Source organism: Pocillopora damicornis, chromosome 6, assembly GCF_964200805.1.
Source record: "Pocillopora damicornis chromosome 6, jaPocDami1.2, whole genome shotgun sequence".
NCBI lineage: Eukaryota > Metazoa > Cnidaria > Anthozoa > Scleractinia > Pocilloporidae > Pocillopora > Pocillopora damicornis.
In genome coordinates this window covers 24509062-24536608 of record NC_142675.1, presented here as the reverse complement: position 1 = coordinate 24536608, position 27547 = coordinate 24509062, and the positions used below count along the sequence as shown (strand labels likewise).

The following is a 27547-nucleotide window of genomic DNA, read 5'->3' as shown; positions in this document are numbered from 1 at the left end:
ACAGTTTTTTTAGAAACCTACCCCTTTGCTCTTATGTTAGTTATGCGTGTCGATCGTGGATAACAGTCTAAAAAAATTAACATGTAAAATGACTTAAAATTGATCAAAATCAAAAACAGTCCGGATTTGACTTCCTAATCTGATTGAAGATGCTAGCGCAATTCGATTTGTCTTTTGTTAGTGATCATGCATGAGCCCAAAATTTGTATTTCAATTTTAAAAACAGTTTTTTTTTGGAAGGTGATCTTCTTGTAGTGTGTGCGTGTGTTTAACTATTCATACAATCACGATCAATACCTTTTATTTCCATTTATTACCATTAACACCATCCATTAGAGAATCAGCATGCATATATAAGGTTAAGAACACACGTTATGTTGAGAGAAAAGAAGGCTGACAATAGTTTTTTTTCCCTTCATGGCATTAAATTAAACCGTGTTAAGCTAATGTAAGTATCTGCTCGGTAAGACCCAGGCCTTATTTGAATCACAGGCCCTTCCTTCAATTCAATATTATTGACTTTGTTCAGTTAGTATCCTGAGACAGTCACCACCGACAATTCACATATCTTGCTTTGACATGTAGCTGCACGTTTCTCGGTCCCAAGGCCCTATGCCCAGAGTATATGGTTCTCCTTCACTTCCCACTGGTTATAGCGAGATATAAAATGTAATTAAATACAAAACCGCCCTGAGTGTAATATAATTGGCCCTAATAATTGTCTGTCTTTCTAGTTCCATCGAAAACCTTTACAGACACCGTCATTTCGTGCGATATATTTAGTTTATATTGTGGCAGGTAATCTCCCCGATTGTGATCTTTACAGCTCGCCTCACTTCTCTCATCTTGTAACAGTAAAGAAACGGGTTTAACGAGGAATTAAAGTAGGTAAGGGTAACAACAAAATTGCGCGTTATTTCCATGACACTCCCAGATAATCCTCCATGAATTCTTAATGTCGCTACGACACCAAATGGGACATAGCACAAGATAAAGGCAACTTGGACCCACCATATACTTTCAACGGTTTTCCTATATCGCGCAATGTTCAATGATGTTCTTCCCGCATTTGTTGCCCCTAGTTGAAAGTGTTCTCGCATATGTACTTGTGCTTGCAGATGGCGAAGTTTGAGGTAGATCTTGGTGTACGAAAAACTTGAGATCAACAGCAAAATTATCAAGGAAACTAGGACGAGAGACCAGGCAATGTCGAGTCTCCAGATGTATATCAATCCACAAGACGCTCCAATGAACCAAAAAGAAAAAATGAGGAGTAAAACACACCTTACTGTAACAATGTGCCTGTATCGAATACCCAAAAACAGCGCAAGAAGTCTGTCTACACTGACTGCACATGATGTGAACACTGACACTGTGCACAAAAGGTAACTTGAAAACGATTTTATTTTTGTAATGTAAAGTAACACTCCTGGATCCAAGTCGTTTGTGGTGGAAATGCCAGCAATAATGGTGACAGCGAAGAGTGGCTGTGGTATAAAACCAACAAAGATGTCCGTGACTGCCAAACAGCTCAACAAAAGTTTGGTCGGGGAATGAAGAGACAAAACTTTTCTAAGAGCTTTCAGGATCAGATAGTTGCCAACAATTGCCGTGATGGAGAACAGAATATTTGCAGCGGAAAGAATTACAGCTAAAGTTAAGTTTCCATTATCGGCTGTGAAATTCGACATTGTTCCGTTATGTTACGAAATAACACAACCGAAAGTAAGTGAATGTTTTGTGGCTGTAGTAGGTACTGTACGGTATGCTCAGTCGATGTTCTTTCCCGACGAAATTACAGAATGAAACATCTGAAAGAAATCCGACAATAAAGATTCAGCTCAGCACCTTAATCGCAGAACCTTATCGATCAAGCAAACAAAGAGATGTAGTCTTAACGCAATTAAATTCAGGCGGCTGCTTGCTAGACATGTTTATGTTTATTTTATGCCTCTTAACGTCATCCTGAAAAAGGGCTATCATGCTCAAAATGTGTTCAATTCTGGCATTTTACTTACATACTTACAAAACTTAAATAATGAATGTTGATTCACAAGGGGCAATGTTCCGGCGTAATATTTATTCCGGCTGCATTAACTGTCCTTCGTACTTCCTCTAGTAGCATTAAAAAGCGTCAACATATTCGTGATAAAACTAAATTGAATAATAACTTAATCAAAGCACACTTTTGGAAACATTTAAGATTAAAAATTAGCGGAAATATACGACTTTTCGACAGCATCTAAGTATATACAAAAAAGAGAATAAACTAGCTGAATACATCCGCACGAGCAGAATGCTAAAATCAACACCCAATATAATCGATCTCTGTCAGAGCTGAATGTTTAGTTTGAACATGGTAATGTAGTTGTTTAAACACCTAAGTTAACTGTCAATTTAAACTTTCTTTGTCTCTACTCATCTCCGCACTTTTCTTAATTTCTTTACCTGTACGTGGTGAAAACGATAACTGAATATGTCAAGATACTTACACTAACATCAAAGAGTGATTGATATAACACACCAGATGTACAGCAAACCTGAATTTTTCCAAGCCCTCAGTGATAATCATGACACGTAGCATAAAGAGCTACTTTGGTCAATGTTTGTTGTAAATATTCTTTCCTTGTATTCATTTTTTGCGTTTGTACTATTAAAAAATTGTATGCTATGTTCCCTTTTTTTTATTATTGACATCATTTTTGAAAACGACCTGTACGCATTTGAATTTAGTGAAATTGCGCTTCGCCAATTTTTATTCCCAAGACTCTTCTATAAAACGAGGTTCAATTAAATTCTTTCATCCCATAGACAATGCAATTTACAGAGGAAATGATGCTCCTCGTTCTTACTCAAAACATAAAAAAACGTTGTCTCCTGTAAACTGAATGGTAACGCTACATTAATATAAAAGTATTGTGCCAAACGTCTAAAGTTAATCTACCTGTACTATGGAAATGCTTGAGATTAAGCCAGATTTGTTTGTCGATCCATACCAATGGCAGTCTCAGCATTACAAGCCTGCTTTTGGCATTTAAATACAAACCGCTCTAATTTTTTCTATACGGATAGTTCAATTGTAAATACACTTTCTTTTTTATCAAAACAAAAGAGCTACACCAGTTCCTTCCTGAAGCCTAAGGCATCATTGATGGTTGCTTCTTGCCAATGAGGATTTGCACCCGTGCTTTTAAGAGGTGCCTAAACAGTTGAGCTATCAAGTAGCCTTGGCTTTTAGCCGGTGACATTTATTTTCACCTGCCATTTTGTTGAGAGGCAACTGGTTACGAGCTTGCATGGGAGGAGTAATTAAACTAATGTGGCTGCTTTTTATGCCGCAATGACGGCTGCATCGGCCTACTGCATTTCACTGACACTTCTACTTTTCAGAAGGAAAAATTAAAACAAATACTTATCGATTTACCTTATTAAGCGATTTTAGATTCTCCTGACGTATTGATAAATTTAAACATGTTCAGTACCAGACAAGTTCTTCTCGTGTATAAGGAAACCATTACATCTTTGAATGATCGTAAAGAACAAAACAATTCATATTTATTTTTTTGCTGATTACATGATATCCATCTTAAGGTTTTCGATTCATTCATTCATTCATTCTTATCGCCTATTCATCCATTATTCTCTGTCTATCTATCCATCTAAATCTACCATGGGGGATGTTTAATACTTCAGCTTTAGCAATTTTTGCATCAAAACAAATGGAACATTTTCCTGTATCAGCTGTTATATTATGCACTAATGGTGTATCTCAGTAACATGAAACTGCATATATTTATTTTTTTAACTTCTAAATTTCATTTGAAGAACCAAGTCATTGACACACGACAATTTCCTACGAAGAGAAAATAATTATTTTCTTTTGTTGGTGCCTAATCCATTAGTAAAAATTTCCGAGACATATTCAATCTTGAGATAACCTTCACGCGATGGATATGTATTAATTTCTGTTCATGTCCTTTGAGAAGGATGGCAGTAAGAATTATCGATTTAAATTGTAATTTATCCCACCCCACAGTTCTTCATTGACGGCTTTTATCTATGTTTCAAAACAAAAAGCGTGGGCTTATCAATAGTGCATGTTTGCGAATTCGCTCGGTAGCCAGGACACAGCCAAAAGTTCAATTATGCCTTTATTATGAATAAATTTGTGAATAAGTTTATCTCAAAATTAACTCCACTATTTTTTAACTAGCATCAAAACTTACCATCCCGAGAAAGGCACTTAAAACTATAAAGACGATGAAGTAAATATTTCGTGACCTTTCCAGCGGTTAAAGTGTTTTCCATGCCTCTCATTGACCGTTACATCGCAGCCTTCTCCCAGTTCTTTTCTTTTTTATTTGAAAAGTACTTTGAATTTAAGTTAATTCAAAACAAATATGAGACAAAAGTCTTAATGGCTCATCGTGCTTAATTACAGTAGTTACATGACAGTTAAATTTGTTTTATAATGTCATGTTTACTCAGTAAAGACGTAAAGGCGATCCGCAAAGCGGTTACGTCATCATAGACTTTATCGTAGCGTAAACATCAAAACTTCGTCACTGTCGATCATACGAATTTCTCCTATGGTTTTAAAGAAATGTTACAAAATCCTCTCCAAAACGATAAATTTTAAGATTAAATTTTAATTCAAAGATGTCTGTTCTTCCAACACATCACCCGCACTGAGTTTAAGACCTTAAATGACCCAGCCCTTTCTTGTAGTTCTGTCTCCACTGCAGCAGCTGTTTAAACTTAGTAGTTCTAACGCCCCTGCATCAGCTTTAAAAGAAAAAGCAAGCTAAACTAAACTTCTCTTCACGCGTTACTGTCTAACCTGCTTTGGTACACTCAGATTATACAGAGGGTCCTAATGCGGTGGTGGCTCTTACGGCCAACGGTTAAAATTTGGCCATGTTACAGCTACCGGTTGTTTGCTTTCCGTTGCGATTCAAAGAAAATTTCCTACAGCTGACTTTTTTCACGACTAACGGTTAAAATTTGTCAATTTTTTTCGCCTTACGGATAAAATCTTGAGATATGTCCCGAAATGCATGCAGCAATGAAAATGGCGAAAATTCCCCAAAATCGTCAAATCCGCCGAGCTGATTTCGCTTTGACGAAGTTGACTGAATCGTCAATCCATCAAATCCGACGAAATCGTAAAATCCATCAACATTTACTCGGTTTGACAAAATTTCGTCAAATCTATCATTTTCGTTACTCTGTGCAATACTGGACTTAAATGAAAATCTTTGTCGTTTTACGACTAATAGTTAACATTGAGACCCTTTTTCATTTCTTCCATCCGATCGTAATCATAAGTACTGCTCAATCGTACGTGGCTCAACCGTTCGGTAATTTTACGAACATGTTAAAGAGACAACTTCACCTGTTTTGCCTATTTTCTTTAAAACCTCTACAATACTTGGCCAAACAAAGGTATCTTAAAGAAGCTTATGGCTTCAAAAATCTACTTACTCAACACAGTTCGCGCATTACCTCACCTTTTCATCCTCGACAAATGCCCTTCATGGCCTTAATTGGCCTCAAGCATAATTTCGAGTTTACGACTCGCTAAGTTTTTGGAAAAAAGCTTAGACGATTCTCAGTAACTGTTGATCATATATCATGGCAATTACGTGTCTTACATTCGCTCTCTATATAACACCTGCACTAATTCAAACTCCGCCCTCCTTAAAAATCCTACTCATGTAGGCGTGCACAAATTGTCCCACGATTGTCTGAATTCGTTACTCTTTAGAGGGAAAATATACGAGGCAAGCAAGCCCACTTGAATTACGAAAGAAATCACAAGACCATATTTTGTTAATCGTGATCTTTTTTTTATTCAAAATTACATAAGAAGTAAGTTAACAAAGTAACCTACATCATATAATCATTGAATATCGTTCCGAATAGGAGAGAAGTCATTAAAGCTTTAAGTATACATTTGTTTTTACTTGTTTATAATTTTACACCATACTCTTACTTTTAATAACACAAGGCGGTTCATCATAAATGAGTCACTCTACAATCTTTCTGCAATAATAAGCGAGAAACCATCTAATTTCTGTCCACTCTTATGGGTGAAAAATTTGGGAAAGCACAGATCAAGTTTCTGAAAAGAGGAAATCAGTCCTACTCAATGACGAAAGCTATTTTTAAAATTCAACCATTACAGAAAAACACCTAATGGGAATTATTAATGGAAGAGCTAAAAACTACAATAAATTTGCTTTGTTTCCACCAGTCCAAAACAAGAGAAACTGCTCTCTAGACAAAAATAACTGCAGGCAGTTTGGCGACGGGTTTGCTGTCCATTTAAGGCGTCGCTACGATTTTAGTGTGATATCGTTCACAGGAATCATTGCAAAAAAACCTTGGTCAAGTTTTCATGCAAGCTTACGAAGTATGTTACGTAACATTATTGAACAGCGGCCTGGTGACAAAACACATCGTAAAATCAAGTAACAAGACATCTAATCGGACGAGAATTAAATGATTGTATAAAACTTGGAACAAATTAAAGATTTATTCCAGTTGTTTAAGATCAAAATGACGAGTCCACCGTTGCTACATCTGTTTGCCTTCACAAGGCCTCAGGATGCTTAGAACGGCGAAAGAAAATTGTGTTTAATTACATCCAACCATCTTGTAACTGCCGAAATGTTAAGAGTTCTCAAAGAGATCTAGTCGATGCTCATGACAGGAGAATTGCTTTTATGTCCCAAATCTGCAAGAAAACACATATTCCACGTCAAAACAACCTGAAGTACCTGGAAACGAAAATCAGTTCTGAGCTTGTACAGAGATATCGAGAAAGAGTAGAGAGTTCAAACAAAGGCATTCAAAAGGAAACGCCAAACTGACCTTAATAATCCTATCACCACCACAAGTCAGTAATCTTCCTTTACTGAGATCCAAATGTAACGAACGAGTTGTATGTTTTGCGTCGTGAAAATCAGCTAGAGGTTCTCGGCTGAATTGGAGATATAAGAATATCTAAGTTATTTAACGGACATATGGACTCTGTCCCTTAACAGGGTTGTTAATGAGGTTGACAGTTTGTTTTTACTTGACTAAGTTCACCTAAGACTGAGCGTTGTTTTTTCTTTCTTAAAACAGCGTAATTCTCACACAAGGGCACGAATCACTCGCTGGCCCTTTTATTTGAGCATGGATACATCATACATCAAAATCTTCGTTACATTTAGAGGATTATCTTAAGTACAGCCTGCAAAGAAAAACCTCCTTTAATCCTTGCCCATTGTGTCCCTAAAATGCCAGTGTATCGAACGATAAATCGGGAAACATGCCATCTAGTCCCTGACGCTAATACAGTTGAACCTGTATTAAGCGGTCACTCACGGGGAATGGTGCTCAATACAGGCTGACCGCTTACGAAAGGCTCCATAGAATAGGAGTATTATGAAAAATGGTAAAAAAAAATGCCATTTTATGCCACGGTTGACAAAAATTAGATTAACGTTCATTTTGGGAGATAAACATGGATTAAGTTTTACTTGAAAGATTATTTCTTAGTTGTACTTAGGTAGTTCCATTTTAAATGACCGTTCAATGCGGGCCGGAAGGACAATACAAACAGGCCGTTGGGACTCAGTTAAGGGTGACCACAACCGTTTACGAAAGGTGACCACTTAATAGAGGTGAAAATGACATTAATCAAGGAGAAAAAAAAAATCGAGGCTTTGAAAACGTAGTATGTAATAATACAGGTTCGTCTGTAGTTTTACCATTGAAGGGGTTAGACAAGTCCATACAGTACACATTGACCGAGCATGCTGACAACAACTTATCAGACTTACTCCTCATCTGTGATATCTGCATAACACTCAGTACAAAAACGGACTGAATTTTCAAAGCCCATGATTGGATAAGACGATTCGTTGTTGCTGCACTCGTTACACACCGCTCTACCACATTTCCGACAATGATGCTGAAAAAAAAAACTAAACAATATTTCTTTTTCTCCTACATCTTTCCGATCAGTTTAAAGTTAAATTCCCTATATTACGTTGGCCCACAACTGTCACGGCAAAAGAAATAACTCGCGGCAAAAGAAAAAGACTCACGGCAAAAGAGAAAAGACTCGCGGCAAAAGAAAAAAGACTCGCGGCAAAAGAAAAAACCTCACGGCAAAAAGAAACAGACTGACGGCAAAAGAAAAAACCTCACGGTTCTTTTGCCGTGAGATTCTTCCTCTTGTCGTGAGTCTCTTTCTTTTACCGTGAGGTTATTTCTTTTGCCGTGACAGTTGTGGGCCACCGTACTATATGAATATCAAACTTGAAAATTTAAAAAAAAAATCCTGCCTTATTTTAATTTTTTTTTAAACGGATTCATCATAGCAATAATTTTATCTATAATGCCTTAATGCACGGGTGATAGCAGAGCTAAAAAGAACTGTTTTAGATAACAGTTACAAAGGTTTTAACGACCAGATTATCAGAGCGACCCAGTAGAAATGTCGAGGGCTACCGCTCACTTCACCTTCATCTTTGGTCAACTCGCCGACACTAATTTTTGTTACTGGATTTGTTACCAAAGACCAAAGACGACTTTGGGCAAGTTGACTAAAAGTGACTGCGAGTTGGTAGACACCAACGAATCAACACGTTGGTAAAGTGACCGGGTACCATGTCTTAACATTAGTTACTGCTGCAGACTATAGTCCCTCTAGGGACTACTCTCAACGACACAATCATATTTCACGATTAGCTATTACGCCTTCAACCAAGGACAACAAAAGTTTCCACATTTCCATTGAGATTGCAACATTCAAGAATAGCACTCCAGTTGTACCCCCGGTGGCTTTACTTTCACCCGCTCTCACCCTGTACTTTTTTATCTAATCGTTTTCTGTGGTTGTACAAAATTGAGTGATTAAAGATTAGAGGTGTTGTAATGAGGTGCAGTTAGTTTCAAATTTAAATTTTCTGGTACTTTCTCAGAAATGGAAAGATGAATGTCATGTATCAACCAATTTTGTTCCAGATTGTGGGTTCAAAGCATTTACTGTAGGAATTATTATCATACCTGCCTGACACCGACTGCTTTTTGGCTCCACATTCCTTTAAAGTTCCAAAAGAAAGGACCTCCGCATCTCTCACAGACATCGCTTTGTGACCATTCTGGAGTCTACCAAGAGTTAAATAACAAATGTCAAAATGGAACGAGAAATCCTCATTGACATCCTTCCTTTGTAACAAATTGATTTGATACATGAATATTAAATGATTCTAACTCAAATAAAAGCACTTGTAAACCTAAATCGGCAATATTCATTACGTTCAATAAAAACAAAATCAACCTACTGACCAACCCCAATACATGGACTCAAACCTGGATAAAATTTAGGAGTGATGGAGCTTGCATTTCAAAACTCAGAAAATTTGCACCATCCATTTTATATTAAGCTTTTACACCCTCACATCAGTCTGTATATTCTCCACACTGTTCTCTATACATTTCCTAAAGTACTGATAAGGAGAATTAGTTAAATGATCAAGAGCTTCTTTAAATGGTGACCTCTATTCTAGTGACCTAAATTTGTGTGAAGTCAAAGAGTATATAAAAGAGAGAAAAGTGTAATGAAAGGAGTGTCTGTGGCAGAAAGTGATCTGTGGGATTTAAGTTTCTTGCAACAAACAATGATTCCCGTAAGGGCTTAGTCCACATTTGGTCTCCTAGTAACAATGAATCAACCAACTGACTGACTTAAAACAGATTAACCAGCTGATGGGCTGATTGGTGAGTGAATACAACTGACTAGCAAACTACTTGTAATTTATTGATCAAATGAACTGCTTGTTGCCAACTTATGCTATGGGTGCTAAGCAAATGCACATGACAGACACATACACTGAGTTGAACATAAAGACTGATTCATTCATACCTCTTTTCGTTTTACATTCATATCCCAAATCCTAACAACACCATCTTCACTACAGGATATCAACTTCTTTGCATGTGGAGCATAACAAAGGGATTGAACTTTGGTTCTTGAAAAAACAAAAACAAAAACAACCAAAAAAACAAACAAATCAACAATATAGTAAAAGACAGTAAAGGTTATCAATGCATAATTTCTTAAACTCTTTCACAGATCTGATTGGATATTCTCCCTCTAAGCTGACATACTCTTTCTTGTATGTTCATTCAGAGAATTTGGTGTTACAACAAGATGACAGTGAGCATCTGATGCTTTTCCCTCTTCTCATCACATGTTTGTTACAAGACTTAAAATTGTTTGAAGGAGGTACATGTTTTTTCAAATGAATTGAAAAGTTAACTTTGATTGTACAATCTCCTATCATTTGAACAAGGTCATAATGGCACCTTTACAAAAGACACATCAAGTGCAAAACAAAACAGCACTTTCCGTAATGGGTAAATGTATCAGTATGTATTATCTCTCTCTTGGAATTCCAAAGACGTGGTAGTAAAAATGACAAAATTTTTCCATGAAGATATGAAGAAATTAGAATTAACCTATGGGCCAGGGGAGTTCAATCTAAAAAAATTTATAAGAAAGTAAACCTTACATATGTCCATGAAGTTCCAAAGCAGTTCCTTTTTGTCCTCCAATGTCCCAAACAATAATAGATTCATCAAAACTACCAGAGAACAACAGTTTTGACTCAGCATCCCAAGCTAGTGATCTTACACTTCCTAAAAACAAAATGGATAATGATATAGAATAATGGAAGGAAAGGAAAATTTTTGAATGGCAATGTGTGGAAGACTCCAGATGAGAGGAGCCTAGTTCTAGCATTGACTGTGGCAGTTTCGAGCAAGAAAATTAGTCTTTTTCTCTTGCTATAGACACCTGGTTTAATGCTGGGATATACCCAGAATGAGCAGAATCCCATCCAGGAGATGTAGCCTACCTAACTTCATTTTAAAGAAACCTTAGGAAGCCCTTGAGGCATGGGCCACCAAAGTTCCTGTTGAGACTTTGCCTTATTTTTTTTCAGAAAAGCAAATTGTTCAGGAGCCTCCATAGGGTTTTTGCTTTATGTTAGTGCATGCATCAGCGTAACATTTTTCTAGAAAATTTTCATGTTTTTGCTTTTTGAAGTCACTAAAAGCCATCAAAAGGCAATGAGCAAGGTTCTTACTACTGCTTGCTGCAGTAAATATCATCAAAATGATTTTCATTGTTATGCCAAGGCTTTAAGTGGAGAGGCGCACCAGCCATAATTTGGCTCTGCCTTTGATTTTCTTCAATTTGCTCCAGTGAAATCTCTCAAAATTTTTACAATTTGTGAAAGTTGTCCAGCCGATCATTCAAAAGCCAAAAAAAAAGGTTTTACAAAGGCAGTTTCCCCACTTTTTGCAATTTTGTGTTTTCTTCCTCCATCTCAAATTTGGTCTTATTAATTTTTTTTTATCAACAGGTAATATGTTTAATGGTCCTGAAAATCTTAGAAAGTTCCACCAAAGGAAATGTGATAGATCTCACTCAAAAGATCCCTATTTTCTTCGTTGCCAAACATTACATAATAGAATAGAACTTCACCAAGATCAGTATCTGTTCATGCATAGACTTTTGAATCTGTCGCCTTCTGGCAATCTTTCCCACTGTGTTTTCTTTTCAGTTGACCTCTTTTTCAGAAGAAAGCCTATGAATATTACAGGTGCAGTTGCTCCTGGATTCCATCACAAAAAGAACTGTATTGTGTTGAACTGTTTTTAACACACCTTTTCAGGTAATGATCATGCAATTGTATCAAGGTGCTATGTTTGTTTTGCACGTTGACACTTAAAAAGCTTGTGCTATGTTCGCACTCAGATCTTGCGCAGACAAAAAAGCTTATGGAGCCTCCTTAAGCCTTTAATCCCTAAGAGTGACAACTTTCTAATTTCTCCGTACAATATCACCCCTGAATAAAAGGTTTAAGTCGTGAGAATAAAGGAAATGATCAGCAACTAACAAAGCTCTTGATGGTTTTACAAATTCTCCCTGTTGGAACCTAGGAAATGTATAGAGAACAGTATGGATAATATGCATGATGTTAAGGTGTAATGGGTTCAGTTCTTGAAATTGTGTTGTAGGCTCATGTGCTTTTTACTTTACACATGACCCAGAAAGATTTCAGTGGTTAATTTTAAATTCAGTGTAAAAAGTTTCTAAGAGTCTTCAAAACAGCACAGGACACAAGCTAAATCACCTGTGCCAAACCATGAGTGCCATGGACGTAACTTGCCTGAGTGGCCATTGAGTGTCGTCACTAGTGATAGTGAACTTGACTCCAGTTTTATAACGCTAATGTGGCCACCATAGTCTCCCACAAAGACATGCTTGGATTCAGCATCAAATCTGAAACGTGTTAAGGAAGACTGCAGTGTTGCAGATGCTCATTTTAAGACAGCTACATCAGGGTTTGAGTATCTTGGAGGTCTAACATAACCTTTTTCTAGAAGGTAATTTGTAATCTATAGTTGTAAGTTACTGTAATCCTCTCAGGGTTCAACAGCAAGAGACTAGTGTATAGTAACAGGAGAATGTTCTCTGTGTCTGATAACCCTACCTCTCCAAGGATTAAAATATAAATTATCCAAACTGATTGCTTGACATTTCTCAATTTTAAATGAAAGAATTTGGTGTTCAATCAAGGAATATTCCCTAGGTTAAATTTTTCTTACTTCTCCTAACCTTTCTGCTTGAAATGTGTTCATATTGTGATGAGAAATGCATTTTTGGTCATTCCTGAGGCTAAAAGGGTTTATAAATAGTTCAGGGAATTAAGATATAACCAGATTATACTGCCTAGCAGCCACAGAATTCTCTAATCTCCAATGTCTGATAAGTATACAGGGAGAACTTGTGTACATTCAAAAGCTCCTTTTTTTGACAATCATTTCCTTTGTTTCCATGAGCTCAATGTTTAAGTCAGACTTAAGGGTAAACCTTCAACTCCAACAAGTGACCAAGACAATTTCTCCTTACAATATGAATACAATTTGAAACAAGTGAGTGATGAGAATAAAGAAAGATATGAATTGGTGGATTATCAGTTGATCCAATACTAAATTATCAGGACTAACACTGTAAGAAATATATGGCAGACAGTAAGGAGAATTACTAATGAGATCTTGGGAGTGAATGGGTTCAGCCATTAACATTTTGATTGCTAAGGATACTGCAATGATGTGCACCAAGCTTCAGTTTGAAATCCTCCTAATCTTTTGCCCGTTGTGCAGTCATGCCACTGTAAATATTTATCTCTTCCTACACTGAGCAGCCATTCATTCTCCAGTGAAAACACAATTCCTGTCAATCTGTTCATGTGTGCTAAACAAAAATAAATATAAAATGTAGCTCTTTTACTAAAGCTCATTTATGTAGCTACATTCCACCCAAGCCCATAGGATTTAGAACATGAAGCCACTCAGCACATTGCTAGCTCCTCTCCTTCCCCCTGACTTACATTAATTTTTTAGCTGTTGTATGATTGCTGCGGTTGATCAAGCTATACTGTGCAAGTAAGTGATATCAAAGGGCAGCATCATCTAGAAAAGGATCACTCTGAGCAGATCTGGTTAGAGCCCTAAGTTTTGTTTGAACAAATTAATGCCAAGAAGGTGTCAATAATTAAAAAACAATGTCACATTCCAGGATGACTGTTTAACTCCCACAACCCACTAGAATGTGAAAAACAGACTTTGGAACAAACTTTTGCATGGTTTGTATGGAAACTTAAAGAAATTGATTATAAATGTATCCTTTTCTTTTCAACAAAAGTTGAAAAGTCATAATTTCAGTACATGCAAATATCCAAAGCAACCATACACTGATCTTTTTGTGACATTGTGCACTTACCTAAATACTTCCTACTAGCATGAAGTCTGTTAAAATCCTCAGACACTTCAAACTCCTATTCAGAGGTAACACACAAATCTTCAATTTTTTTCTTCTGGAATAATTGGCATATACACAACTATGCACTCTAAAGAAAGTCTTTCTTGCCAAAATGCTGTACATGATGGATATTATGTTTGGTTAACGAAACATTTTGTGCCAGAATTTAATTTTAGCCACTTCGAGTTTAGAATCAACTCTCTGAATCTCAATTTATGACTACGATTTTGACGAAAGTTCAAAAGGGAAGTTTTCCAACACTCTTCCATCAAGGTAGCAGCCCTAGATATACTAAGGATTTTCACAATAGTGGATGTACTGTTGATCATTATCGGCCTGAGCCAAACATGATTCATATGCACTTACAGAAATTGCTCCATCGTCCAGTCCTACGAACAATCTCCTACTTGTTCCATGATAATCTAAGGCGGAACATTCGGCTAAAAAAGAAATTAACTGAATACTTGAAACCAGATTTCACCAAAATATAAAATGCATGTAAATCTCTATCAACAAGAACTTTCGTAACGAGCAACCCACTCATACTTAGCTAGTCAATTCAGTAAGTTTAAAAGATTTTCAGCAAACATTAACAAGGGAGTAGATGTCTTCGAGCGAAAAGGCTATGAACTTATCTCTGAAATATACAAAGGAAATGAAAAGAACGCTCTCTGGAGATACATGGAGGAAAGTCAAGCAAGTAGATGTGAGATACAATTTATCCATACTTACACTCCATTACATGGCAAACGCTTGGCCAATATTGCCCACTCTCTCGTTTGATCCAAAGCCTTATACTCCTGGACGAGAAACAAAGCACATGAAATTAACCTTCGACCTAAACTGAACTTACATGGGATACGATTTACGATCAAAACAATCGAAAATAGCACAACTCTTCGAAGATCGATCGATAAGCAGCTTCCACTCACTTATCGTCAGAAACACTGATTACTGCATCTTCGTGTGGAATAGTAACGGCCATATTTACTACACCACTGCATCCTTCCAGCTTATTCACCAATACAGCTTTGATATGCTTCCCTTTGGGCCTAGAGGAGTCTTCCTCTGGATCTTTAATAGTCGCCGCCATTTCAGCTTGCTTGAGAGACACGAAAGTTTTCCCAACATGCAACAGACTGGATTTGTACCGGAAGTGATCTGATTAAAAAATGACGTCAAAAGTCCAAAACGGCCTCGAACCTCATTGACAATTTAAGAATACTTATCAGATAATGATGGTGGCTACAATTAAGTCCTCGAAGACTCTCTAGTGCACGGTAGTGTAAAAAAAAAAACCAAAAAAAAAACCGTCAAATTGTATTTTAGCTCACCGTCGTGATACCTATTAGGTTTGAGGCGAGACAGATTTTAATGAGCTTGAACATGGTTTAATCACAAATAATATTCTTAATGAACAAATCAAGTTCTGTTAAAGCAGTGCTGATCGTTCAAGGTATTCTAAGTAACGCTACAGAGCAGTATAATGTGCAATAGACGTTGCGTGAGTGACAGCGTGACTGCAAATGTGCCCAAAAAAAAAAAAATAATAATAATAATAATTTGCAAGCATGGTCAACTGAGAATCCCAGCTGACTAAGCAGAGCCTGCAGTACAAGCATCTGTTCAAGATGGTGAGTATTTCCAACATTACCACTCGATCGAAGTTATCACTTCTTTCCTTTAAGCGTTTTTGAGAAAGTACGTAAAGAGGAGGTTAACCTCTCTGCAATATTTTAGTTTCAGTTTATGCTGCTTTTCAGCCGTCAAGGTAAACTTCGACTGCAGAAATGGTACACGGCCTCTAGTCAGAAGGAGAAGAAAAAGATCACACGGGATTTGATCACGACTGTTCTTGCTCGGAAACCGAAGATGTGCAGTTTCCTTGAGTATAAGGATCTAAAAGTTGTATACAAAAGGTAGTTTAGGGAAGTTAGGATATTCTTATACGAGAAACTAAATGTTTGAAATGTGTCCATTCCATGTCTAGTGACTTGAAACTTAGGCACGTCTGGTTATGGTCAGACAAAGACAGGTGATTGATTGGTGTTCTTTTTAATGCCCCGGCTAAACGATCAAACATTTTCGATGGACATCGTGTTTGATGTACATCGTGGGGTGGCTAAACAATCGAAAATTTGCCAAGGGTTTGATCAGAATGAGATCACAATGTTGGATGAAAAGTTTTAATGCGAGGCTCAGAAAGACGGCTAGACAAGTCAAACATGCTCTTCTAGCATGAAGTTGAACGAAAACTTTTGATCGCTTAGCGGAGCTTTAGGATTCCTTTGTTGAATTTGTACATGAAGAACAACTTTACACTCTTCGCGTATCATGCATGTGTATATATGATAACAACTGTACTGCGAAACACCTATACTCTTTCAAATACTTTCTAAACGTAGGAGTTTCTTGCTACACCCTCGTCAGAAAATTGGATGATGAATTGAAAAATTTTGTGTTATCGTTTGAAGTGAAATGATTTATCGTATAATTACTTGTTAACTAAGCGAATGAAGATATTGATCCCAAATGAATATGTTTAATTCTAAGATTCTGTTTCCTTGTATTGCACAGATACGCCAGCTTATATTTCTGTGTAGCAATAGAGAAAGATGATAATGAACTTCTCACACTGGAGATAATCCACAGATATGTTGAGCTTCTGGACAAATATTTCGGAAGTGTAAGTACAGTAATCACAAATTTCACTGTGACTAAATCAAGAAAACCTTATGTGATTATTTGTTTTTTCGGTTTGTTGATATTGAGCATAAGTTTATGTCATTCATGTGTTGATTTTGTTTACCGAAAGGTTTGTGAGCTGGATATCATTTTTAATTTTGAGAAGGCTTATTTTATGTTGGATGAACTGATTCTTGGAGGAGAGATCCAAGAAACAAGCAAGAAAAATGTCCTGAAAGCAATATCAGCCCAAGATCTTCTTCAGGAGGTAGGTTGAAACCTTCTTTTTTGATAAAAAGTTACAAAGCTGGTTTCAGAAACTTGCTGCATTGATTTAAAAGGAAAGCTTCCTTGTTTTCAGTGTTCTTTTTATTATTCTAAAACCAAAGCCAGAGTTATGTAATGACCATTCAAAACAAATACAAATATCAAAAGGAGCTGACAAGAATTCAAAATATTTAAACAGAAAAGGCCTTAGTCTGGAAAAATATGGGTTTTTTAATAGTTGGTTTTTTGATTTTTGTATAAAGTGATTGGTTGCTGTGACTCAACTTTATAGGCCAATCAGAGAGTACAGGGAAGCACAGGCAATGACACATTGCAAATCACTTTTGATACTTGACTTGAAATTGCCATGTCAGCAAAAGTATACACTGTTTGCAAACAGTAAGAAATTTTTTAGTAGTGTTGTTATCCTCTAAGTCATCTTCATTCTGATCAGGTGATATTTTATGCTGTATGTTGGTTGTCTTCTTTGTTCAGTTTTTATAACTGTACCATGTGTTTAGCAACAGGTAAACCTCAGGAGCTTACATAATCCTTTTTTTAAGGCTTGTCTTCTTTAAATTCTACTATTTTAGTCACCAGTGACATCCTATTAAATCTATTCATGTCTGCATTATGTCACTTTGTTGTATATTGTGAGATAGTTCAACTGTTTTAAATGTGGTGGTACTATTAACCAGATTAGTGTTGAAAAAATGAACAACCTAAAACTGCTCAAGTTGATTTCCAACTGAAATAAAAGCTTTCATACATAAGCATTTTTCGTAGTGATATGTGTGCTGCAAATATAGAATTTTTACTCAACTTTGTTGTGAGAAAATTGTTAATACTAACAATAGATACAATATAATTTGATTTTACTTCTTAAATTGCCCTTAATTTTGTTCAAACATTTTAACATTTTAAAGCAACACAATGAAATAATGGTAAAAGAAATAATGGTAAAAGAAATAAGGTAAAAGTAAATAATAAAATGTGTGGCTTACATCATTAAATAAACCTTTGATTGCAAAATCTCTTTTTGTTAAGTTTCTTTAACAAGTTTTTTTTCATTGTCACATTTCAGACCTTCTGTGTTTTCACCTAGACACCGGTCTTTTTTTTTTTTGTCTTCAACAATGTCAACATATAGATTCTCAAAACCACACTTCATGTCCTATACCCAATCTTGTAAGGGAGAATGTAGATATCATGAATCATGAAATGGGTAGTGTTTAGTAATGAGTTTCTTCTTATCATCACTTACCTGAGGAGGCCATTTAAAATATTTGGTAAAATTTTCAATCATCAAAGAAATCCTCTTCTTTATCAACACAACATTTGGAATGGGCAAAGGCCCATCAGGTGATGTGAAGGCCTGTGGATGAAGATGTCCATGTTTGTGTTCTGAGCAGGCTCATTGTTTTGTATTCCTGAACAAGACAATCTATATTCTTCCAGTGCCTCTCTCCACCCAGGAGTCATGAGTTTGAAAAAGGTATCAGTGAATTATCAGGGAAACCTGATAAAATTCTGAGGGAAACTAGCATGGACTAGCATTCCATCTAGGGGATGGGGTAATACCCTTATTTTTTTATGTTGCAGAAATCGAGGTGAACTATAACAACAAGGTGTTTTAGTCTTTGCATGCCGAAATACTTTGATTTCACATAGTGACAGCAGATAGTGTCACTTTCCTACAGACATCTTTATACCTTTGATATCTTTGCTAATCCTTTCCTCTGAGCTTCCACTTTGCCTTGCTTTCATACTTTTTCCACAGGAAGCAGAACTGCGCAGTGCTTTGGAGGAAATGGGTCTTGCCTGAGTTCTTTCATCTGTAAAATGTCTACCTCTGATACTTTTGTTCTACAGGAAGGTGAACTCCAGCGCACGCTGGAAGAAATGGGTTTGGTCTGAACTGTCTTCTCTGCTGCTTATTCAGCATCTGGTCTAACTATCTTCACTTCCACGAATTCTTTTATTACCATGATGGTGTGCCAGTCACAACAGAAGATGCTATGTATCATGTTTAAACCATAGTTTACAGTCCAATATTATTTATAACCGTATATTAGTCAAATTGTACTCCAAAATTACATTGTAAAACTAACATTTTGTTTAAAAGGTTCTATATCAGTTTCTTTGGTCTAAATGTACAGCATATTTCTTCTTTGAATATTAATTAGTTATAATCTAGAAGTTTTCAATCAAATATAGTTTGAAGTATTTTTTTTAATGTCTCATGTTTCCTCTTTGCCTTTGTAATGAATACACCATTCTAGGAACTGCCATAACTGCATTCTAAATGTACCTCAAAGTTTTTTTTTTTTCCTTTGCTCTAGAGTGCTTTTCTCCTAGACTAAAATCATCTTAAATTTATAGAGTTGAAACTAATATAAAATGCAGAGTTGGAGATATTATTTAATTGACACGAAATATCAATTAATAGCAGGTTACTAAAATTTGTGTTGTGTTTGATAATAATTACTTATTTATAAAACTTAATATAAGCCTCTTGACTCTTTAACTCCCAAGATCTGAATTTAATTCTCCCTTCTTGCTGCTACACATTTCCTTGTAAATTAGTCACAAGAATTTTGTGTTAGATCAAAATAACAACTCCTACCTGATGAGTTTGAGTTTTCTCATTACTTGTTTGCTGGATATTGTATGGAGATTATAGGGAGAAGTTACATGCTAATCACTAGTGGGAGTTTAAGGGTTAAGTCACATGGATTGCAAGGTGTATTTTAATGGTCACTTGATTTGTAAGGAATTGTAAAATGAAGCCAGTGAAGAAATGCTTTTCTCCTTATGTAAGGTTTGATAACTCAAAACAAAAACTGACAGACTGATAGTGATTACAGCCTACCAAATAGGATTCTAAAAGTTTGTAGTGATGCACTTCTAGCAGTGATTCCTGAAACATTAACCTGCTGTAGTTCATGTGGTTTTGTTTGATCAACAGGAAGGGGAACTTCAACGTACATTGGAGGAAATGGGTCTGTCATGATTGTACAAGTTACCTGCTGAAGGGAGGGGAGGCAGGTGATATTAGTAATAGCTTCCTTTTCTTGTCCCTGGCAGGGTAGGGGTTTCAGTATTTTTTTTTTTCTTAGTACCCTCTTAACCATTGTCAAAAATTTAAAAAACTGTACTGAGCCAAAGGAGTTTGTTGATTGAATGAATGGATGCCACGCACTTTCAAGTTTCATTTATCTGAAATCCTCCAATGCTCTGTATCTCTGCTGTAGGTTTCTTAGTGAGTGGTTGAATTAATCAAACACAATTGTTATTCATAGGCTCGTATGCAACTAAAACGTTGTAAATTTGTTGAAGTATTATTAAAGCTCTTAATAAAAAGTTGAAATTGATAGTTCGTTTCATTAGGGAATTCCTCTACAGGTCAATGTTTGTCCTCCTTTTTGAAGCATTCTTAGAAAATGTTTCCTCATAGCGGATTACTGGCGGCCTTTTATTAACCAAAGTCTCCAATACTTGGAGAAGTTAGAAGTATTGCTCGGCCTCCTAGATGAGATCCCACTCCATTGCAGGCAACCTCTCCTACTCCACCCACCCACTCACTCGCCCTCCATTCGATCATATTCCACAACGGAGAGCCATAGACCTAATATAGCAAGCGTGCTTACCCCAATGATGTACAAAGCCTTCCCAAAGTCTGTGGACTGTTTTGTGTCAAATCGTAAGTATTCCGTAAAGCCTGTTAGCAACTTTCAAGTATTTCATTGCACTATGTACACTTATGGTATTGCTTGCCTGTTTGTTTATTTCCCTATACAAATAGTATTCTATGATCTCACGGGAGGGTAGTCCTGTGAAGAATTATTAGCGGAGAAAGTGACCTCTGACGTGTTACAGCAGGAGTGGAAGTCGTATTTCACATGGTTACCTTGATAACGTCCTGATACGCACTCGGTGCTTGAATTTTTCTTCTCAAATATCCAGTAAAGATTAGCGGTAATTGACCTTGTTTCGAAGTACGCTGTAATTTTAGGAGGGAAGAGTTAATCTGATTATTGCTCGAATTAAGGACACGTACGGCCTCTTTGCGAATGACAGTAAGAAACACGTCTTGTGGAGTTTTCTGTAACCATCGTTTATTTTAGGCTCCTTATGCTGTCAGTCACCTGTTTTCTCCAATTGTTCATGTTATTAATCATCGCTTTCGGTAATTGGCCAGAATAAACACGTGCCCTTGGTGTAAAAACAAATGTTTTAATAGAGAACCATTTGGTCACTTTTCTTAATTACAATGTGACATTTTTAAACCACAGAGCGCTGTTTTCGGAAGCCAGCTATTGCGACTTCAATTGATTTTAAGTAATCTAATTTGATTAATTTAAGGAAAATGGGCAAACAAAGGCTGACATTTTAATTTAAAAATCAAAAGAATTTACTTTGCTTGACAAGAAGAGTCTACCACGTTTTCTAACTGGGGAGCAAGCAGTTCTCGTTAGTTATGAGTCAGGTAAGACTGAATCGCCCGTAAGGCTGACTGAGAAGTGTAACCGAGATCCGTTTACAACTTCAGTATCTATGTATCCATCATCAAGTTGCGTTACACGTTTGAAAACACAATAAGATGACGTAGGAGGCGGTGGTACGGGTCACGAAGGGTTGAGAGTCCCAGAACTGAAGATATGTGGTGTGGGTAAGTGACTTACAAGAACTCCATGATAGATATGACCACTCCACCACCTGTTCCTTACAGCTTCAGATTCATGCAAGCTTAGAACGAAGTTCAAGTCTAGTCTTCATTTATTTGCCGACTCTCTCTATGCCCCAACTAATAAGTTGACGTATTTACGCGAGCGCCGGAAACTTGGAATGCGCGTCATTAGCACAACAAATCCGCGGGAAACCGGATATCATGGGGGTATTTTGCTGAGCAATGTCACGAATGGAAGTGAATGAGGTCACGAAATGAGAAGACAAAAACGAAACGTCTTAAATCTGAAAGGAGCGCTTGTTTGGTTATAACATGCAAAGATCTGGCAATACTATTTAATACTCTGAATAATTTATTCGTAGAATATGCATATTTTCTTACAATTTGGGTGATTAAAATATTTCTGCAACATATTGCAGTTAATCCAAGAGGTAATTTGATACCTTCCAAGGTAGGAGATCAGTCCGATATTTGTTATTTATAATATTGGTTTGCGTTAATATTTGTTATTTATAATAGTGGTTTGCGTTATAAGGCATCATAGTAGATGTGTCTTGCGTAACATGATTAGCGCCATTAGCAACTCAAATCTGTAAATAAACATTGCCTTATTTGAACAAGTTAGCTCTGGAGACAGAATATTGTGGAGAAAAGCACCTTGAGGGCGATACATGTCAATTAAACCAAATACACCTGCATAGTTTTACGACTTAACAAAGACAAAAATAACCTCGCTTGATTCGGCTCGAGTTCTGCATACTTTACGGGTCGGAACGCATTCAACCTCGGAAAGCATTCAACCTCGGAAAGTAAAATCGTCAAGAACCCGTGTCACCAAAATATGTAAATAATAACTGCTTTTAAGTGGCATACTTCGAAATTATAAAGTTAATATTTTAAGCTTAACGTTTCTTCTTGCCTTTCTTCTTGGCTTGGCGTTGCGACTCACCCGCTTCACGATTTTTGTCCACGTTCAGTGCATGTCCAAGCTCCTTAATGTGTTGGAACATTTTATTTCTTGTCGGAAATGAATCTTGGCAGACGTTGCACTTGAAAGAATTTGCTGCTGGCTCTTTACTCGCTTGTGGCGATTTTTTATTACCTTCTTTAGGCTTTCTTTTCTCTGTAACGGCACCAGTCGTCTGTCTATCGCCCTCAGACTCTTGTGATTCCAAGTTCTCTTTACATTCTTCCGTTTCTTTATTATCAATATCACTTGTTGTTATCCTGTTTTCGTTTGACAAATTTTGCGTACTATCGTCTTCATGTACGTTTTCCTCGCTCTTTTCATTGCCTGTAGTTTCCTCCACCTCTCGTTCATCTGATTTTGCTTCCATTCTATTGCTCTCTTCGTTGGCGGCTTCCTTCTCTTCATCTCCCCTTTCCAAATCTCCCTCTCCGATTCCTGATAGAGCTCGTTTCCTCTCGTGCAACACCTTCACTTTGTACCGGTTGTTACCTTTAATTCTCATAGTAGACAGATCTACGGAGTCCATCAGATTTAATTCTCCAACACTCACAAAATCTGCGCAAGTTTCGTCGACACTGTGTTGTCTCTTACTCAAATACTCTGACTCTATTCTGGCATCGTAATCTTCATTTACGCCGTTTTCTCCATTGTGTAACGCAAGTTCATCTATATCTTCACTGTCGGCCATTTCTCGTTTGATTGCAGCGACTTTGTCTTTGTGTTTCCGCGACTTCTCGTGGTTAACTAACGCCTTCTCTGTTTTAAATGCTTTATCACAAGCCACACAATAATATTGTTGCACTTCCTCTTCATCTGATTGGCTCTCATTGATGTCATTATCTCTGCCGAATTCACTGTTCAGATGAACATTCATTTGGACCAAGTCCTCCTCCAGTCCGGACAAAGAGGCCCAGCTTTCTTCTTTGTACGCTTCAAACATCTTCTCCCTTTCTCGCAAGGCTTCCAGACGTTTTTGTTTTGTAATTCGTTGCCTTTCCTCGTCTTTTTCCTTTAGTAACTCAAGATATGCTTTGACACGCTTGTCCCTTTTACGAACGAATTTTACCAATGCGCGAACTTCTTCATTTCTCTCTTTTTTTACGGCATCTCGGATTTTCTTGTTGTCTTTTTCCATCAATCTTTGAACCCTTCGATTGGGTGCTTCTCTGAGGTCGTATTTCTCTAACCATACATAAGATTTCAGAGTCGAGTAGCTCTGCCAGTGAGCGTAAAAAGGTTGAACAACTTCTTCATAATCACTCGTGGATGTTCCAAACTCAGGTACCTCCAGATCTTGACCATCCGCAAATTCAGCATCTTCTTTTGTAATAATTTCGAAAACATTGGCATAAACCGCATAAAATCCTTGTGCGTCGTCTCCAAAACCGCAATACACACTGGCACTGAAATACTTCATCAAATTGATACTGTTGTCTACATAGTCATCTCCTCCTCTAATGATTTGTTCGCGATGTTTATCATACCATGCTCGCTCTTGTGGGTCTATAAGCACTTCATAAGCTTGTTGGATCTCTGTGAATACTCGAGTACTTTCCTCGGAGTTGTCAGTATTTTTATCTGGGTGCCATTTGAGAGCAAGTCTTCTGTAAGATTTCTTTATCTCAGCATCACTTGCGTCTCTTTCGACCCCCAATATTTCATAACAACAGCGGGGCATTTCAAAATCGTGGCCCTCCCAGATCGCGGAAATGAAAAAAAAGTCCTCTTCGTAATTATGATTTATATCGGGAGAAAAGATCCCGTAAAAATGAATATTTTCAAAGTGACCTTCTCATACCACGTTTATCGATGATGGCGAATTTAATATGGCGGACAGCTGATTGCGCATGCTTACCTGACCGCTGTTTCAAAGATTGACATTGCCAAATCAGTCGCTAAGCAACGGTACGCCAGGAGCTACGGTCAAATTGTCTCAGTCTCTTCATCTGAAGTTATTGCTGTCTCTCTCTTCAGCTCATATTTGATTTTCCTCATCACTGAAAATCAAGATGCATAGATCCTACCAGCCAATTACCCCTGCCAATAACAAGCTTCTAAAGAAAAGATGGGACATGAGTAGCTATAACACGCACAGAAGAAAGGTTTGTTTCAGTTTTGTGCGCGTCCTAAATTATTTCGCGGCACAAACCGCGGTTTGAGTTTATTTGCTTTAATGCCTTTCCTGATGTTTTGTATTATCTCTAGGTTCAGTCTGCCAAAGCAGTTATCGACAACAAACCTCCCCAGACTTATATGCATTTGCATCTAAAGTTAAAGAAGTTACAGGTATTGTGAATGTTTGAATTGAATGGCGCAATAGCGCAGAATCTTTTTTCGTATCATACCAAAGTATAGTACATCTAAAGTTGTGTAAACAGACGTAGAGAACTCTCTGTCTGATTAGATTGTATGTTAAAAAGAGGTTTGTGTTTGGACGATTTTAAGCACAGATTGGGGTGTAGAAGAAATACGTGCAGATGGCCGGATAGTTGCTAATTTTACGGGCGATTAGCGTGTATTGTATTGACAATGAATTGATGTTTGTTGCAAAGTAGTTAAAATTGCGAAAGGAATCGTTGGCTCTAATCGTCCACTCTCTGGTAGAAATTTCATGGCATCCTGCTGTTTAAGATTATTGTACCATTACACCACTTTAGTGCTTTATTTCGCGCAGAATTGTCGAAAATCGCGAAGGTATTTCGATGTTTTCACGCCAGCTGAAACACGACGGGTAATTTTTTGCAGTTTGTTCCTGTTTGTTCAGAGTCAAGTTACTAATTGAAATGATGAACTCACTTCCCCGTGTCATCGAAATAATATGCTCGCGTTAGAATACAGCTTTGTCTTCATTGAATATTGTTTACTGCTTTTGAAATGGAAATTTTGATCGAACAAAGCGAAGCAATGTCCAAAAATGTTGAAATCTCATTAGCACATTTTTCTCAACGCGTCGAGGCACGTAAGAAATTATTTAGCTATACTAATTTACAAACAATGCTCTTCGTCCTCAAAGGGAAACCTAATTGAACGTGCTTTCAACCCGCGTCTCCAAGGCTCTAAAGATGGAGTCCTGAGAGCATAAAAATTAAGTGAACAAAGCCTGAAGTTCATGCATGAATTGAAAGGCGATCAAATTTTGGGAAAAGGAAATGACATTGGAATGAAACAGAGAACAGCAATTTGAGTCCATTTCAGTTATCTCTTGTTTAGAATGTTATACTGCTAAATTCAGTCGATACACACGAATATTTTTTGCAGGTGGGATATTTCTGATAAAAAAATTTGTTTTTGAATATATATCAATTTTCTGAGGCACATTATCAAGTAGTTTTAATCTCCTTGGCAACAGTTCAAGTATTTTTGTTATTTTTTATTAACCTATAACAATGACTAAAATCATTCTGTTTAGGTGGAGGAAGAGAGATTAGCCACAATAGAAAGAGACAATCGTATTCTGCTGGAAAAGATGTCGTTTGTTATGAGGACACGAGGCAGAGTTGACAACAGAAATGATTATGAACACAAGAGTCTGAACAAGACAAAAAGACAGAGAGAACTCCTTAGAGTTACTCATGAAAATCAGGCAAGAAACAATAATGGTTTATGGAAAGGGCTTTAGACCGCAAACAATGCCTTTGATCTTGCATTATTTTTGCTGGGTTGCAAAAGAGTTAAGCTAAGGTGTACCCTTTGTCAAGAAAAAGAGTAAAAGATGAAGAGTAAATTCAATGCCAGATGCTAGTGTTTACAACCTTAACCAAAAATTCCTGGCAACAAGGAAAAGGGGGGGGGGGGGGGGAAATGAGGAGTGAAATTCTCCACATTTATCCACGTTTATCTTTGACTCTCATCTCCCATCCTGTACTGCAAAACCCTACAAGCTTTTTTCATTTTCATCAAGTTTTCATTGATTTTATTGTTATTTCTGCAGGCTATTTTGAAGAGGATAACTGCAAAAGAACCACATTATAATCATCTTCAATGGGTAAAGAAGAGTAACTCTGTTGTACCATCATTTTTTTTATTCTTGTAATCATGTTAAGTAGACAGATACTTCAAACATTTCCACTTCATTTCCCAAACAAGGGCTGGTTGTTGAGGCCTTTAAAATGATGACTGCACAGGAAATTGCCTTGAGTGGGTTATTATTCTGTGCAGGGTGGGGTCCCTGGGTAGGCTGTTAAACCCCTAGCTACTGAACTGAGTATTTCTGATCATGCTTTTCAGGAAGATGAATGGCAAATCAATGAAACATATATGGACAATATTTCCAAATATCCAAAGGATTGGTACAAACAGCTGATGAGCAAGAAGAAACCAAAGGAAGGAGAGAAAAGTGAGCGAGCTAAAGGAGACAAGAGACACAGCATATATTCTGTGGAAAGTGGAAAGGAAGGTAAGAACAAACCTGAACCAACTGATAATGATGAAGGTGCAGATGATGGAAACAAAGTTGAAGAAGACAAAGAGGCTGTTAAAGAATAATGGCAGTAATTAATTTATGAATTATGAGAGTGCAACGTTTAAGATTTATCATTTTATAATACCATTTTAATTGTACAAAAGATTTTATATCAGACAAGTGTGATAATTTGAAGTGTGTTACCTTTGCATTTTTGTTTTTTTCTTTTCAAAAAAGCAATTTTCATTTTTCTTATGACTTTAAAAGTCTGCACCTCAATATATTTCTGTGCTGTAAGAGGAAATAAAGTAAACTCTTTCCACTTAATGTACAGTAAATATGTAGTTTCTATATGACTGTTAAAAAAAAACCTTAGAGCCTGCTGAAATACTTTGAATGAGTGAATTAATTTCTTTTTAGAACTGAATTTTTGCAACTTTTTTTAAAAGACAACTAAACTATTTTTCATAGTGTGACAATGAAGCCTGAGGCTGACATGAAATAAAGTGTGAACAATCCCAAAGCTTGCATGAATTTATTTCATTAAATTTTTTTTTTACTTTGATTAATGTGAAGCACCAAAAGTTTGAATTTGGTTAGAATTACTTACACTGAGTAACTGTTTGAAAAAAAAAAATTAAG

The 27547-nt window shown here is 36.8% G+C and overlaps 5 protein-coding genes across 9 annotated transcripts; 2 read left to right on the top strand and 3 right to left on the bottom strand.

Moving 5' to 3' along the window:
* Positions 1-284: 284 nt before the first annotated feature.
* On the bottom strand, positions 285-4357 carry LOC149044587 (adenosine receptor A3-like). Of its 2 annotated transcripts, none has more exons than XM_089209691.1 (2): positions 4227-4357; positions 285-1811 (listed from the first exon to the last, which is right to left on the bottom strand). In XM_089209691.1, exon 2 carries the CDS (start codon positions 1689-1691, stop codon positions 780-782), a length of 912 nt encoding a protein of 303 aa, XP_089065817.1. In that variant the 5' UTR covers positions 1692-1811; positions 4227-4357; the 3' UTR covers positions 285-779. The 2 variants fall into 2 exon arrangements, with proteins under 2 accessions (XP_089065817.1, XP_089065816.1); XM_089209690.1 differs by lacking the exon at positions 4227-4357 and adding an exon at positions 2027-2165.
* A 1470-nt stretch (positions 4358-5827) lies between these two features.
* On the bottom strand, positions 5828-15038 carry LOC113676276 (WD repeat and FYVE domain-containing protein 2). Of its 2 annotated transcripts, none has more exons than XM_027192918.2 (12): positions 14824-15038; positions 14624-14691; positions 14258-14331; positions 13853-13907; positions 13174-13324; positions 12201-12349; positions 10572-10698; positions 9923-10028; positions 9064-9165; positions 7833-7963; positions 6877-6985; positions 5828-6739 (listed from the first exon to the last, which is right to left on the bottom strand). In XM_027192918.2, exons 1-12 carry the CDS (start codon positions 14982-14984, stop codon positions 6707-6709), a joined length of 1266 nt encoding a protein of 421 aa, XP_027048719.2. In that variant the 5' UTR covers positions 14985-15038; the 3' UTR covers positions 5828-6706. The 2 variants fall into 2 exon arrangements, with proteins under 2 accessions (XP_027048719.2, XP_089065815.1); XM_089209689.1 differs by having other exon boundaries at positions 10572-10694; positions 12233-12349; positions 14824-15027.
* Positions 15039-15368: 330 nt separating this feature from the next.
* LOC113676193 (AP-1 complex subunit sigma-2) lies at positions 15369-20213 on the top strand. 3 transcript variants are annotated; one of them, XM_089209693.1, is made up of 5 exons: positions 15369-15525; positions 15632-15810; positions 16469-16577; positions 16707-16844; positions 18716-20213. In XM_089209693.1, exons 1-5 carry the CDS (start codon positions 15523-15525, stop codon positions 18758-18760), a joined length of 474 nt encoding a protein of 157 aa, XP_089065819.1. In that variant the 5' UTR covers positions 15369-15522; the 3' UTR covers positions 18761-20213. The 3 variants fall into 3 exon arrangements, with proteins under 3 accessions (XP_089065819.1, XP_027048618.1, XP_027048619.1); XM_027192817.2 differs by having other exon boundaries at positions 15393-15525; positions 19812-20213; XM_027192818.2 differs by having other exon boundaries at positions 15393-15525; positions 18624-20213.
* Positions 20214-21276: 1063 nt separating this feature from the next.
* Positions 21277-27428, top strand: LOC113676192 (sperm axonemal maintenance protein CFAP97D1). The gene is made up of 6 exons (XM_027192816.2): positions 21277-21515; positions 24478-24605; positions 24709-24789; positions 25913-26086; positions 26435-26488; positions 26731-27428. The coding sequence occupies exons 2-6, from the start codon at positions 24513-24515 to the stop codon at positions 26986-26988; spliced, it is 660 nt and encodes a 219-aa protein (XP_027048617.2). The 5' UTR covers positions 21277-21515; positions 24478-24512; the 3' UTR covers positions 26989-27428.
* LOC113676190 (dnaJ homolog subfamily C member 21) lies at positions 21868-24360 on the bottom strand. The gene has a single exon (XM_027192813.2). It carries the CDS (start codon positions 24179-24181, stop codon positions 22436-22438), a length of 1746 nt encoding a protein of 581 aa, XP_027048614.2. The 5' UTR covers positions 24182-24360; the 3' UTR covers positions 21868-22435.
* Positions 27429-27547: the final 119 nt, after the last annotated feature.

What these genes read in the sequence shown, in the direction of transcription:
- LOC113676190 (XM_027192813.2), bottom strand. Translation starts at nt 24,181, where the DNA reads ATGCCCCGCTGTTGTTATGAAATATTGGGGGTCGAAAGAGACGCAAGT.
- LOC113676193 (XM_089209693.1), top strand. An exon ending in TGGACAAATATTTCGGAAGT is followed by an intron (nt 16,578 to 16,706) that starts GTAAGTACAGTA and finishes GTTTACCGAAAG; the next exon opens with GTTTGTGAGCTGGATATCAT. An exon ending in CCCAAGATCTTCTTCAGGAG is followed by an intron (nt 16,845 to 18,715) that starts GTAGGTTGAAAC and finishes TTTGTTCTACAG; the next exon opens with GAAGGTGAACTCCAGCGCAC.
- LOC113676192 (XM_027192816.2), top strand. Translation starts at nt 24,513, where the DNA reads ATGCATAGATCCTACCAGCCAATTACCCCTGCCAATAACAAGCTTCTA. An exon ending in ATAACACGCACAGAAGAAAG is followed by an intron (nt 24,606 to 24,708) that starts GTTTGTTTCAGT and finishes TATTATCTCTAG; the next exon opens with GTTCAGTCTGCCAAAGCAGT. An exon ending in GAGTTACTCATGAAAATCAG is followed by an intron (nt 26,087 to 26,434) that starts GCAAGAAACAAT and finishes TTATTTCTGCAG; the next exon opens with GCTATTTTGAAGAGGATAAC.
- LOC149044587 (XM_089209691.1), bottom strand. Translation starts at nt 1,691, where the DNA reads ATGTCGAATTTCACAGCCGATAATGGAAACTTAACTTTAGCTGTAATT.
- LOC113676276 (XM_027192918.2), bottom strand. Translation starts at nt 14,984, where the DNA reads ATGGCGGCGACTATTAAAGATCCAGAGGAAGACTCCTCTAGGCCCAAA. An exon ending in AAGCAGTCGGTGTCAGGCAG is followed by an intron (nt 7,964 to 9,063) that starts GTATGATAATAA and finishes TTTTTTTTTCAG; the next exon opens with CATCATTGTCGGAAATGTGG. An exon ending in GCAGATATCACAGATGAGGA is followed by an intron (nt 6,986 to 7,832) that starts GTAAGTCTGATA and finishes TCTCCAATTCAG; the next exon opens with CCGAGAACCTCTAGCTGATT.